Source organism: Tamandua tetradactyla, chromosome 7, assembly GCF_023851605.1.
Source record: "Tamandua tetradactyla isolate mTamTet1 chromosome 7, mTamTet1.pri, whole genome shotgun sequence".
NCBI lineage: Eukaryota > Metazoa > Chordata > Mammalia > Pilosa > Myrmecophagidae > Tamandua > Tamandua tetradactyla.
The window spans coordinates 94,537,388-94,550,540 of record NC_135333.1 but is presented as its reverse complement, the minus strand read 5'-3'; the positions used below and the strand labels follow the sequence as shown (position 1 = coordinate 94,550,540).

Here is a 13,153-nt window from a genome sequence, read left to right as displayed (position 1 = left end):
TTTGTGTAAGCATGTTTTCAAAGCAGTTGGGTAAATATGTAACAGCATTACTCCTGGACTCTAAAAATCATGTTTCACTTTGTAAGAAATTGGCAAACAGTCCTTCAAAATGACTGTTCTATTTGGCATTCCCACCAGCAATAAATTAGAAGTGTTATTGCTCCAAATCCTTGTCAGCATTTTGTACAGTCAATTGTTTGGATTTTAGCCATTTTAACAGATATGCATTGATTGGAATGTAATTTTAAAGGTTGGTCATTTAGCCTTACTATCATACTTTGTTGTATCTGACTTTAGAAGGATTAGTTTTCTCCTGATGTTTCCCTTAAAGTTAGCATTAAGAAAAAAATCATTTGTATTTTACTATACAAAAAACTGTTATAGATATTTTAAAATACTTCACTTATTACATTAAAATACAGTTATCTATTACCTTTGCTTTCTTATTACTAATTGCTGTTAACGTGCATTCCATTGGTGTTAATGTCTCACATTTAATGGCTTTTAATTTTTTTATTCTCATTTTCCATTCTTCAAAGTCATTTTTGTTTGTTTTTGTTTCTTTGTTCATAAAAGCTTTTTTGTTTCTGTTACATTATGTAGTTTTGTACCAATGGCTAGAAGCAGATCGTCATGGCAAGAGCCAAGATGCTACAAATACGACTTCAGGTAAAAAAAAAAAAAAACAAAGAAAGAAAAAGTTGGGGGTTTAGAAATTATTATTTTAATTCACCCCAAGCCCATTGTGAATGTTTCTTTATTCATTTTATCTTGGACAAATTTGAAGGTATTATTTTTATTTCTGTTCTCTAATCTGATCTTAATTTCTGTAAAAACGTCATTTGCTTCAAGCCTTGTCAGAAATTATTCATTTGTCTTTTAGCTTTCTTGGCAGATGTTCCTAGTTTCTCAGAGGAAAAGCTTAGTTTCAACTTAAATTGGGAGGTTACTTGACAATATTACTTGAAACTAAGTCTCTATATGTGCTTGCAACATTTTTAAATCCTAAACACTGGCCCCACTCATTCTAAAATCTTAAACAGTAGCATCAGAATTTTGAAATAGTTGGTTCTTTCCTAATTTTCCTCTAAATAATATTTGCCAAGACAGCTATGTGTGTGTGTGTGTGTGTGTATATATATATATATATATATATATATATAGCAATGATCTTTCCTGTTGCCCCTTTTTTTGGCAGTGATGGTGGTGATTTTGTTTTTGTTTTGTTAGATTTGTGTTATCATTTTTGTTGGGTTTTTTTGTTTTGTCTTGATTTTGGTGAAAGTCTTTCTCTCTGGATATGGTTTTCCTTTTCTGTCTTCTGATTGATTTCCTGTGCCTCAGGAGAATGGTGGTGTTCTTTGTTAACACAACAGTTATATGAGAATGGCTGGCATAGTCATGACTTTTCTGATTTATCTCCTCTTGCATTAATAACTTGATTTATGAATGAAGATAATATTACTCTTTTAACCAGAGACAGGCAGGACTTCCTTAAAAGGTAAGAGTTGAAAGAAGTTACACTCTAGGTCATGTGCTGCTTTTCCTGCTCCTTGTTTTATGTTTTGTTTACATTAATAGATGAGCATTTCGGTTATTTAAAGGTAGATGAAGGAGAGGGTTTCTTGATTGCTGTGTATTATTTTGTGGATACGCTGTTACTGTGGAAATAGCACAGTCACCAGTATAGACCTTTAGAACCAGGAGGTAATTTTTGTTGTTTCAATTTTTATTTCTTCTCCAACATAAAGTGAAAACTTTTTTTTGGAAAATTTTTAAATAAAGAAGTAAATAATCTAAGTATTCTTAGTGTCCTCATGAGAATCTACCACCAGCTTGAGAACATTATTTACTCTCCCTAAAATTAACAGTTCTGAACCCTGACTGTTTTTCAATCTGCTATCATGGACAGTTTCATGTTACTCCATTGACTTTTTTTATATTTGTGTACTCTAGGAGTATGGTGCAGAAATTTATAAACTTTCCTCAGGGATTACTTCTAGAGGTAAAAGGACTTGACTCTCTGTCTTATAAGATCAGTGTATGAAGTAGAAAGATATAAAATACTTGCCAAAATAAGTAAGAGGAATCCAAAGAAAAATTATCATTAACTCAGAGCTTTAATTAGAAATAGTAGTTTAGTTGTTTGGCAAGTATATTTAAATTATGTGCTTTTATTCAGGAAAGCACCTGTGTGTTTCATAGCACAGTCTTAAGCAAGATTTTAGAATGACGAATTTTCCCTCCCTCTGTGATCCTGTCAAGTTAAAGGCATTTTATCATCTATCTTTTTCTATTTTTGTCCAAAATGGGAAACTGGTGTGAGTAGTTAAATCAGGTTTCTCTATGATGTTCCTACTTGTACAAATACCGATAAATGACATTTATCTTCTTATATAACACCTATTATTTGCACTTGATTAGAATTTTAAAAGTAGAAAAGGCAAGAAACAATGAAATTGGCCTAAGACCTTCTAATTTTTCAATCTCAATGTTTAACATTGTGAATTTAAGGTCCATCCACATTAAAATATTTTATGAAACTAAGACCCTTTGGGAAAATAGTACTTGGGGGAATTAATTTTATCAAGAGGTTAGAAACAGAGCTGACAACTATTAAACTTTCTTATATATAGTAATAAAAGTATAACCTAATTTTATTTTTCAAAAGTTTTGGCAGGTAATGAATTTGGCTTAGAATAACTTGTTTCTTTACAAAAGTTGGTGTATATCTAATGTTTTCTTTGTACTAAACCAGATAACTTAGCAATGATATTTCTAATTCTGTTCATTCTGTTGCCTGTAAAAACTTGGAGATGCAATTACATTTATCAGAGATTTTTGTGGAAACTCAAGCAAAATGCTTCCTTTTTAGCATAACAGCATTCATTGTATTCTATCCATGTGTAAAAATTCAGGCTCACATGAAATACAGGCTTAATTAAATAAATTTATTTAAAGAATGAAATGTTTCTGTGTAGATGTTTTAATCGCCACATATTGAAATTAGGTTAATAATTAGATTACAAGAGGGAATATTTTAGCATATTTTGATTTTTAGTATCAATTTTCTAGCCAGGATTTTACAATTAAGATTTTGAAGTTTTAAATACATAGCTCTTATTAATGGTTTTTTTTCAATTGTCCATTGTTACTTTTTAAACTCAGACTTTTGGAGGTAGAAATTGAATCAGATTTCTACATTATCAGTCGATATGTGTAAAAAATAAAACAAAACCATGACATGCTTTTGAAAGCATCCTAGATAGTAACTAATTATTAATTACTTGTTGTAGGTGAAAATTTTGACCAGAGTCCTTTGAGAAGAACATTCAAATCCAAAGTTCTGGCTCACTATCCTCAGAATATAGAATGGAACCCTTTTGATCAAGATGCAGTGAACATGGTATGTGCTTTCTTTTCTCTCCATTCACTCTTTTCCCTCCCTTTTATTTTAGAAGGATAATGCAAGTGACTGTATTTTGATGTCTGCATTTTATCATTTAATTTAATCCTTTAAACAATTCTATAAGCTAGATAATTCTGTAAGATGGTAGGAACTTGTTCATAAAATTTTGAATTAATATAATGAGTTACCATTGCTTATTTAAAATCCTCTTTAGGAGTTTGTAGAAATAAAGTAGGTCATAGTTTTTAGATCTTTAAGAAGGGTCCTGCTTAGAAGCTGGATAATGTTTTGGACCACCATGAACTCTGTGATTATATAACTCAGGTGTTCCCAAAATGAGCAGATCAGAAATCAGGCATGATTGACCCAGAAGTGATTAAAGGGTAACTGAAACATTGTGACAGGTATAATGCTTTTTTTGAATAAAATCTTTCTGAGTAGTATTTTAAAAGTGGAGCCAAAGGACCCACTTTGACCTGATACTGTAAGGGAAGGAAAGTAAGATTTAGTAAATGCCTGCTAGGTACTTCATGTATAATTTTCATATATATACTTATATGTTCCCAGTAAAGATTCGTACTCATATTTTACAAAAGTTAAATAGCTTGCCAGAGGTATGCACTAAAGCTTAGAGGTTAAATCCAGATCACTTTTACTCTGTAGTTCATTTCTTTCCCCATACCATGCTGCTTTCCCAAAAGAAAAACTATGATAACTCAGTTTTGACATATACCAGAAATTACGTGAGTCACCTTAGAGCCTACATGTTATTTCTGCATCACAGCAAACTCTTTCCAGTCGTGGCTTGCATCAGGGAGAAAATAGCATGGTACTTTTTGTGAGGACAAATATTTGAGGCAGTTAGTACTTTGATTCTTTCCAGAGCACAGGCAGGTAGTTATCTTCCTAAATTGTTACACTGTACCAAAATAATCAGAAATCCCAATTTCTGTTGTGGGTACCTTGTTTCATCTTTGATGAAGACAGCCCTATGGATATTAATTAGAACAGAACTGTTAGTTATCTTTCTGAGACTTAGAGGAGCCCAAACAAGCTACTGACTAAAATAGTCAACAAACAGCAAAGACAAAAAAATTATCAGCTGCTTATGCCAGCAAGTTAATGGAAAGGGATTGAAGAAAAGAGTGTCTAAATGAAGCAATGGAAAATGGATAAGAACATAAATAGATTATAATACTTAATCTTCTTAAATAAGGTATTTCAAAATATGAATTCATCAGTAAAAAATCAGAATGATCTCCAAAATTAGATTCTTACTACAGTGTGAATCCACAGTCATTTGGAGCAATGCTACTACACTTGATGAGTTTCCTTTCTTTTTTTTTAATCATTTGAATGAAGTAATAGTAAGATATAGGTAATAGCTTTTTCCTTATCTGCAGAACATTAATCTTTAAGACAATTATCAACTTCCTTGATCTGTCATTGATATTTTCTCCATCCCTTGCTTCTGAGGTAATTTTATGTCAGCAGCAAAAGTTTCCCTCAGAAACTATAAACACATGAGCACTGTAGAACAGTTTGTTTATCGCTGCAAATCTAAAAGGATTTCCTGGCACTCCATTAGAATTTCTGGAAAGCATCCCATTAAACAAGTCTGCATTTAAGTCAGAGATTTAAAGCCCTTAGTTTCTTCTTTTATTTACTAGTAAGTACATTTGTATGAAGCTGCAGTTTATTCCCACCTAAAGGTATAAAGCTTTGTTCTTTCCTTTAGCAAAAACCTTCTCTGAGTCATCACATTTTGTAATATCAATCTTTCTTCTAACAACCAGCCTTAAATAAGGGTCAGTATTTTCACATGCAAATTAAGCACCCAAAGCAGTGAACTTTGTTAAATAAAAAAATTCCATTTGTATGAGTGAAAATATAATAGAAAATAAATATAAGTTATGGGCAAAAGTGGCTCTCAGTTACTTTTCTGTCACTTCTGGTTGCTGATTTAGAGGTTTTTATGAAAAAAAGAAATTGAAGTACCAAAAAATAGAACAGTACAACAAGGAGTCATATGCTCACACCTAAACTTACATGTCAACACTGACATGTTTGCTTCAGATCTATGTCTTTCCTCTTAAATAAAACAAAACATTGCAAACAGAGCTTGTGTTCCCTCACCTTCCCCATCTTTCGGGATCTCTTTTAGGCTAACTGTACATTAGTTTCATAACTTTGTATAATCTTATTCTTAATAATGTCTTAAACATAGAAATTGTTAGGAAGAAAGTATTATCGGTCCCTTTTTAAATAAACAATACGAAATACAATTATTCTATTTTGTATATCTATCCTGAATGAAACTTCTAATATATGAAATTCCAGGTAGTTAAAGGAATAATAACTAACAATTATAATGCTCTTTATAATCTAACTTTACAATTTATATAATTTACTGTTGACTTTGATCACAAAAGAAGGTAGGGTGGAATGATGAGCAAATAGTAAAGGATGAAGGATTGACTGAAAAAAACCTATTCAGTGCCCATCTTGCAAGATGCAAAGAAAAAAATAACTGCAGAATTTTTGCAAACTCAACAAGCAGTTGAATTTAAAATGGATACTACTGGGTTACATTAATAGATTTGATAATAGAATTAAAATAATCCCCTATTTTGATCCAAGTTTCAAGTTCATTGTTTGCAATAAAATATAGGAATAAGGCTGTTATCCATTGCTGAGTAAGCATTCCTGCTTTCTTAACATTACATCTAGAATATTTCAACAGCATCTCAAACTCAGCATGTCCAAATCTGATTTCATAGTCTTCCCACCTCCTTCAGTCAACCTTCCACCCTGTTGCCTAAGCAGCAATTTTGGATGTCATTCTTGAAAGCTCTCACTTTCTTACTGTCCTATATTCAATCAGTTATCTATCTGCTTCTCTGTTATTTCCACATATTCACTTTAGTTTAGACCGTTGTGGTCTCTTTTACCTGTGGACTCCTGCAGTAATCATCTAACTGGCCTCCTGCTCCTATTCAGTCCATTTTTCACAGCTTCTTTTTCTGCTGTTTCTTCTTTCTAGAAGGCTCTTCCATTTCTCCTTCACCAAGTGGATTTTTGTAGATCCCTCAGATTTCGTTTTAAATATGAATTCCTCCATGAAACCATCCTTGACCACCACCTGTCACCATCCTCCCAAGACTCAGGTTCCCTTAGGTTCTCTAACATCTTATACCTTCTGTAGTACTTATTATATTTGCAATTAAATAATTATGCAGCTAGTTATCACCTCTCCTCTATAAAGTAAGAACCATAAGACTATGAACAGCCACTCTTATTCATTACTGTATACTTAGTTTTGCACATAGTAGAGGCTCAAATTGTTGAATAAATGCTTGCTAGCTATACTCCCTGTCCTGTTTTCTTTCTGTTCAAGTGACACCTCCATTGTTAAAGTATCTTAAGCAAGAGTAATTAGGTGCTCTCTCTTCTCTATTTCTATAGCGTCTTGAATACACTCCAGAGCAGCACTAATCATATAACTTCATAACCATTGGTTTATGTGTGTGTATTTCCTACTGTGTGCTCCCCAAAAGAAGGGATTTTTGTGATATTTGTCTTTTGAGTTCCCAAGAGGTAATCCAGTGCATAGCATAAAATAAATGTTTATTAAAGGAAGGAAGAAAGGAGAGAAGAGATAGATGGAAGGAAGAAGGGGAGAATAGTAATGAAGAATGGACAGATTGACAAACTAACCAAATGTTTGTGAGTTTTCTGAATAATTTTTATGTGTATAATCAGGGAGAGGCCAGGATAGTCTTACACCTATAGAAAATAGAAAACAGAATTATTAAAATTCTAACCAAACTGACTGAAGGAGACCAGAGTTTATAAAGACATTTGATCAGTTAACCCTAGAGAGATACACAGTGTTAGTGAGCCTACTTTGGCCAAGATGATCTGGTCACCAATGATAACTCTCATTTTTAATTGTTTTGTTGTAGGAGGGTGAGATGGGAGAAGATATTGCTAGTAAATAGCAATGTGAGGGGATAGCGAGATATTGTTAAATGCCAGTGTGAGCACATCTTGATCTATATATCTCAAGTTTTCTGAAAAATGAACTTTTAATTCCTAATAATTCACATAACAATTCTCTTTTAAACATGAAAAAACAATAGCATTTTCCAATTCTTGGTTACCGGATTAGAGATGTAATTCTCAAGTTTTTTTATTTTTATTTTTTTATTTTTTGCAGGAAGATAATTTAGGGAGAATTTGTGCATCTGCTATCTATAGCATGGAAAGTCACTTTTCTCTTCGAGTACAATTTTTGGCAAGCTTTTCCTGTAAGTGTTTGAGTATGTGCTCTAGAAAGATACAGACCCTTAAGGAAATATGTAGTGGCTATTCAAAAGCAGCTTGAGCTGTAATTCTGTGGTTTATGGTGTCAGGAAAACCTATCAGTTAAATTAAGTCTGTACCTTGACTTTGCAGGGCACTATGTGTATATATATATATTCCCCCCCTTTCTTTTCAGGGGTTTGGGAATTGGTGAGGTTAATGCCACACCTCTGGAGGTTGTGTTTGGAGGATTATGTGGAATAACAATGCGGGAATATGTGAGGTGGGTGAGTGCCATAGTTTTAGGAAATCAGTATTTAGAAAGATCTACAGAGACAGATCTTCTTAAGATTTTGTGACTAAAAGCCTGAATGAGTCAGGGGTTTGCAGGGATTAGAGGATTTAGAGGTGGTAGACTGTACGGGTCAGTGATTGGATACTTATGGAGAAGGGTGATTGAAAATTTGTAATGTTTGGTAGTTGGGGGACGTTGGTGAAAGTTAGTGATTGAGGAGTGAATAGCCATGATTGGAGAACTGTAGGAACAGATAATCTCTAATTTTATATTTTATATCAGGCAGTGTTTTAGGTGTTTGGGTACATCAGGAAACAGAACCAGAGTGCCTCTTTCAGTGTTCTTCGATTTTAGAGGTAGGAGACAATAAAAATATAAACAAATAATTCCAAGTATTGTTAAGCACTATGAAGGAAGTGAAAGAAGTTAGTGGTCAAGAGTGTGTGAGGGTAGAGAGTGTGTGGCTTTAGGCAAGTTAATCAGGAAATCCATTGAGTTGAAAGGGCACTATATTGCTATATTGACTACTTGATGTAAAAGAAGAACTAGAGGCTAGATTAAGAGATGAACTAAATCTGGCACTCGACTCTAGCTGTTTTTTTGTGTGTGTCCTTGTTCCTTCATTTTTTCATTTATTCAACAAATACTTAAGTGCCATGCATTATGGTAAACAGATTTGAGCTTAGCTTGGAGCAAGGGTGACACAAATCATCCCTTCTGCAGTCTTTACTGACTATAGTAAATGTGTCAGATACATTGTCATTCATAATATCAGCAGAGAATCTCATTGACTTGTTCTTGTGATGAAAGCAGCTTTGATTTATAGGTATAATTTTGAAAAAGTCCTGACATGCCTTTCCCTATGCAGTTATCCCCAAAATATAGGAATAAGTAATTTTTCCCCCAGCAAGTCCAGTGTTCATGTTCATGGGTTTTACCAAAGCCTGTATCTTAATCTACTCAAATATATATAACTTGCTTGTCAACATATAGAAAAAAAATTAAGTAAGGCTACCTTAGTTCCTAACAAGTCTTATATTGTCATGTGAACTGTAAAGGAATTTTCATTGTGAGACTAATGCTCACCTTCACAGTTTGTTTTATAGCCTTGTTGTCAATCACCATTTATTATGGCCCCAGATAGTTCCATATGTGATACTCTTGACTGTCTAAGGTTATTTAAATGTAGTACTAGTCCTTGGATAGTTTACAATCTAGAGATGTAACAAAATTAAAGAATACTAGTAATGTCCTCTAAATATCATGCAGGTATGTATACAGTAATACAATACTTTAATTGCTTCCACATTCCATAAAGCCTTTTTAGAGGAAAAGTGACATTTTAGTGATATTTAAAGGCGGAGAAAACATTTTTTATAGAAAGGTTAAGGAAAGCCTCCCCAAGTTGGCATTTATATGGACACTTAAGGAAAGTGAGGGAATGGTTTTGGTTATCTCTTGTTGCATAACAAGCCACTCCAATATTTAGTGGCTTCAAACAAGGGTTATAATTTTTCCCAAAAAAAGTGCTAGAAATAGTAAATAGTTTAGGCATTGTGGGCTATATGATTTTTGTCACAATTACATAGCTCTGCTGTTTGCAGTGCAAAAGCAGCCATAGATAATGCATAACTGAATGAATGTAGCTGTGTTCCAGTAAAACTGTTTACAAAAACAAGTGGCAGACTTCCTCACCAGTGAGGCCAGGAGAAGCACAACCGATCCCTTCCCGGGCTTAAGTTGCTTACTCATCTGCGGAAGCCCATCTCTGTAAACTATCATGATAAGAATAGTGATGTTACCCAGGGATGTTTTAGTTACGTGAAACTATCATACTCAAATATTTGACATCTTAAATCTCTGGCATTACAGATGACATTTCTGATCAGTTCTTGTACAGGTTTTATATATTAGGCTGTGTGAACAATAGAATTTCAGAAGGGCCTCAGTGTTTTCAAATTTAATCCAAGTTGTTCTTGTTCAGAGAAGACTCTCCTCCCAACCCCCTTCCCATCCCCGAAGGTCTTTAATCAACATATCCAAAGTCAGGAGCCTCTCAAAGACTTAATTAAAAGAAAAATCAACACAATAACCAACACGGAAAGTGTAAAATACACATTGTCTCTTTCCTATATTCATTTTCATTGACTATCTTTCTTCCTTCTGTAATAAATTAAAACTGTGGTTTTGAAACTTGTTTTATGAAGTCTGAGGATTTCCAAGAGTTCTTCTTGTGGTTCATCCATTCCCCTCAGGTGGCCCTGCTAACCTCTCGTTCCTCCAGAGTAGCTTCACATCTTTTTCTGACATATTGGGTATTTGCATACATTTTGTTATGAACAGGGTAATTGATTTGCTTAATAAAGATTGAAAACACCTGGGTTATTATATGATCATCTAAATCCTGTACACATTTTTCAAGAGTATAAAACCATAGTCTCGTGTACATTTATTTATTCATCCATACACTACCAGTTCTGTGCTTAGTGGTAGAATGCATGCTGGAGATACAGAGCTGAACGAGGCATAGTCTAGTGGAAGATGGGAACAATTCTTACAATTATGGTACAATGTAATAAATGCTATGATAATATTAAAGTTCAAGTGCTGCAGGAATCCACAAGGAAGGTTTCTGGAGGTAACTGTTAAGATGAGAACTTTCAAGGGGGCAGACAAGCCAGTTAAGGAATGGGTTCGGATTAAAGTGACCATTGTCATTTCTATCAGCCTTATGTTATACTGGCATCATAAAGAGTACTGCAGACACAATTACTTCCAAATAAGAAATAATTTAATTGTGAGTTCAATACTTCTAGAATTCTGTAATATTGTTCAAGGTGATATGTTCAAGCTGTCCAGTTCTTAAGAAATATTTTTCATGTATTCTTTTAGGATAATTTTTATTAGGACAGTTTCTCAGTAAATGCCTACTTTTCCATCTTTTTGATAGAAGCTTAATGAACTGGACTATGAATAAAGTCTTTACAATTTACAAATTTCATCTGACTATCGGCAGTGAGTTTTGGGAACTTTACCAGATTTTAACCCTGAAAACACCTTGCAGTTTCAGCAGAATGTAGCATTTAAAATCATGGGCTCCAGTGGCAGATTCATCTAGGTCCACTTCCTAATTGCCATTTTTCACCTGTGACTTTTTCAAGCAGTTTTCCTAATGCAAAGCATTTGCACAGAATGGCATGGGGTTAGTACTCAATAAATCTTGGCTGCTGTGTCATCATTGTTGTTTATTGTCATGAGAGGATGTTAGTTTGTCAGTGCCATTTCTGCATCTGTTGAGGTGATCATGCTGTTTTTCTTCCTTGGTTGGTTGATACAGTATACTACCTTAATTTATTTTCAAATATTCAGTCAACCTTGCATTCCTAGGACTTAAAAAAAAAGTAGCAGACTGATTTAATCCAAGGATGTAGTTTGCTGACTCTTGATTTAAAACAAAATTATTTTATTTTCCTTATACATCTGTGATTTGGGTGTGGATTGGTGGGGCAACCCCTTTCTAATCTGTTTGGTGCCATTTAGAGCAATTTGAAGGCTGAGAACTAGAGACATCTGAAGGCTTGCTCATTCATGTTTATCTCGTGGATGAGCTCAGCTGGGGCTTTCTCTGTGCCATCTCTCCATGTGGTCACTCCAGAATGGCATCCTCAGTTTAGCCAAACTTCTTTTTTTTTTTTGCAGAAACAATTACTGTAATTCACATTTTCTAGAATCTTGTGATTGTACAACAGCACATTATCTGGAATTCCATTCAAAGTCAAAGCTGCATCTATAAAGATTATTTAAAATGGAGTTGTGCGTAAATTATGTTTTGTTTTACCAAACAGTTTCCATAATATCATGCACCTGCACTTAATCTGTGTATTTTGGTGAATAGCTATGATTTCTGCAGGTACTGAGTTTGCAAACTGCTGAAGTTTTTTGTGAACTGTTCCAAATTTCCAGGTGAGGGCAATGCTAATGAAGATCAAAACAGGTGGCCTTTCTTAGGTACAATGGTACCTAGGCAAAGTTGGAAAATATGTCACAGTATTCATACATATAGAATACCCAGTAATCCACAATGTTAGAATGTAAAAATAAAATGTTCTGACTTATCAGACTTCGAAACTGAAATCTGTTACTCTTCTTTCTGACCCCACCTCATAAACTAAAAATCAAAACAGGTGAAACAGTCAAAGCTTACCAATTTTAATATATAGTTTTTCTAATGTACATACATGCTATTTTTTAAAAAATGAACTCATATCATTGAAGGAAGGAATATTTTCCTTTCCTTCATTTTCCTTACTACACCAGTTGGTACAGTAATTTCTGTCAGTTACTTTATCAAATGCTGGATTTTTAAGTTCGGTGATGAGAGCGAGACAAAATGCCGAGAGATATTTACCAGCCAAGCATTTCACAATGCCATCAGTACTCTGTTTTGCTTCACAAGAAAAGGTATGTGAATTGGAAAAACAGCTTACATCGCAAGGACCATAAAATATCATCAGTTAGCCACACTTCTTAATGTGCTGCTGAGGGATCCCAGGATGTCTGACCAGAGAGAGGCGGAAGCTCTAGTTAGTGCCTTTTTCGCCTTGCCCCAGAAATCACTAAATGTCAATTGTCACTTCCATCACATTCTTTTTCCTTGGCCAGGTAACTATGGCCCTCCAGCCAAATCCAGCTCACTGCTTGATTTTTTTCAAATATTGTTTTATGTGAACATTGCCATACCCATTCTTTTACTTGTAATCCACAGCTGCTTTCCTTCTACAATGGCAGAGTTGTTTTGACAAAGAACATATGGCTTATTGAGCCTAATATTACTATATGGGCTCTTTACAAAAAAAGTTTGCTCCCCTGGTATAGGCACTCTCAGAAGCCCACCCAGGATCAGGAAGAGGGGTGTCTTGAAGAGCATGTGGAGCTAAAACTATTGTTAGAGCCACTTTTGGAAAATACTGTCTACCACCGGTAGTGAGCCATGTGGCTACCTGGAGGAAGATGCTTCTAGACAGAGGTGTAACAAATGTTGGCAGAGGCTTGTTAGTGGTGTGGACAGCACTGTGGCCGGTATTGGTGGAGCAGAGTATGTGAGCTAAAGACTAATAGGAGAGAAGGGCAGAGAGGTTGCTGAA

At 34.4% G+C, this 13,153-nt stretch overlaps 1 protein-coding gene across 3 annotated transcripts in view; it reads left to right on the top strand.

Annotated features, from left to right (window-relative positions):
- Positions 1-13,153, top strand: part of DENND5B (DENN domain containing 5B) — a 269,467-nt gene that overhangs the window by 86,389 nt on the left and 169,925 nt on the right. For 2 of the 3 annotated variants that reach the window (XM_077170450.1, XM_077170453.1), the window contains exons 2-3: positions 604-669; positions 3,297-3,406. In XM_077170450.1, the coding sequence (XP_077026565.1) occupies positions 604-669; positions 3,297-3,406 (176 nt within the window). The remainder of the gene's footprint in view (positions 1-603; positions 670-3,296; positions 3,407-13,153) is intronic. The other variant, XM_077170452.1, reaches the window with a different exon arrangement.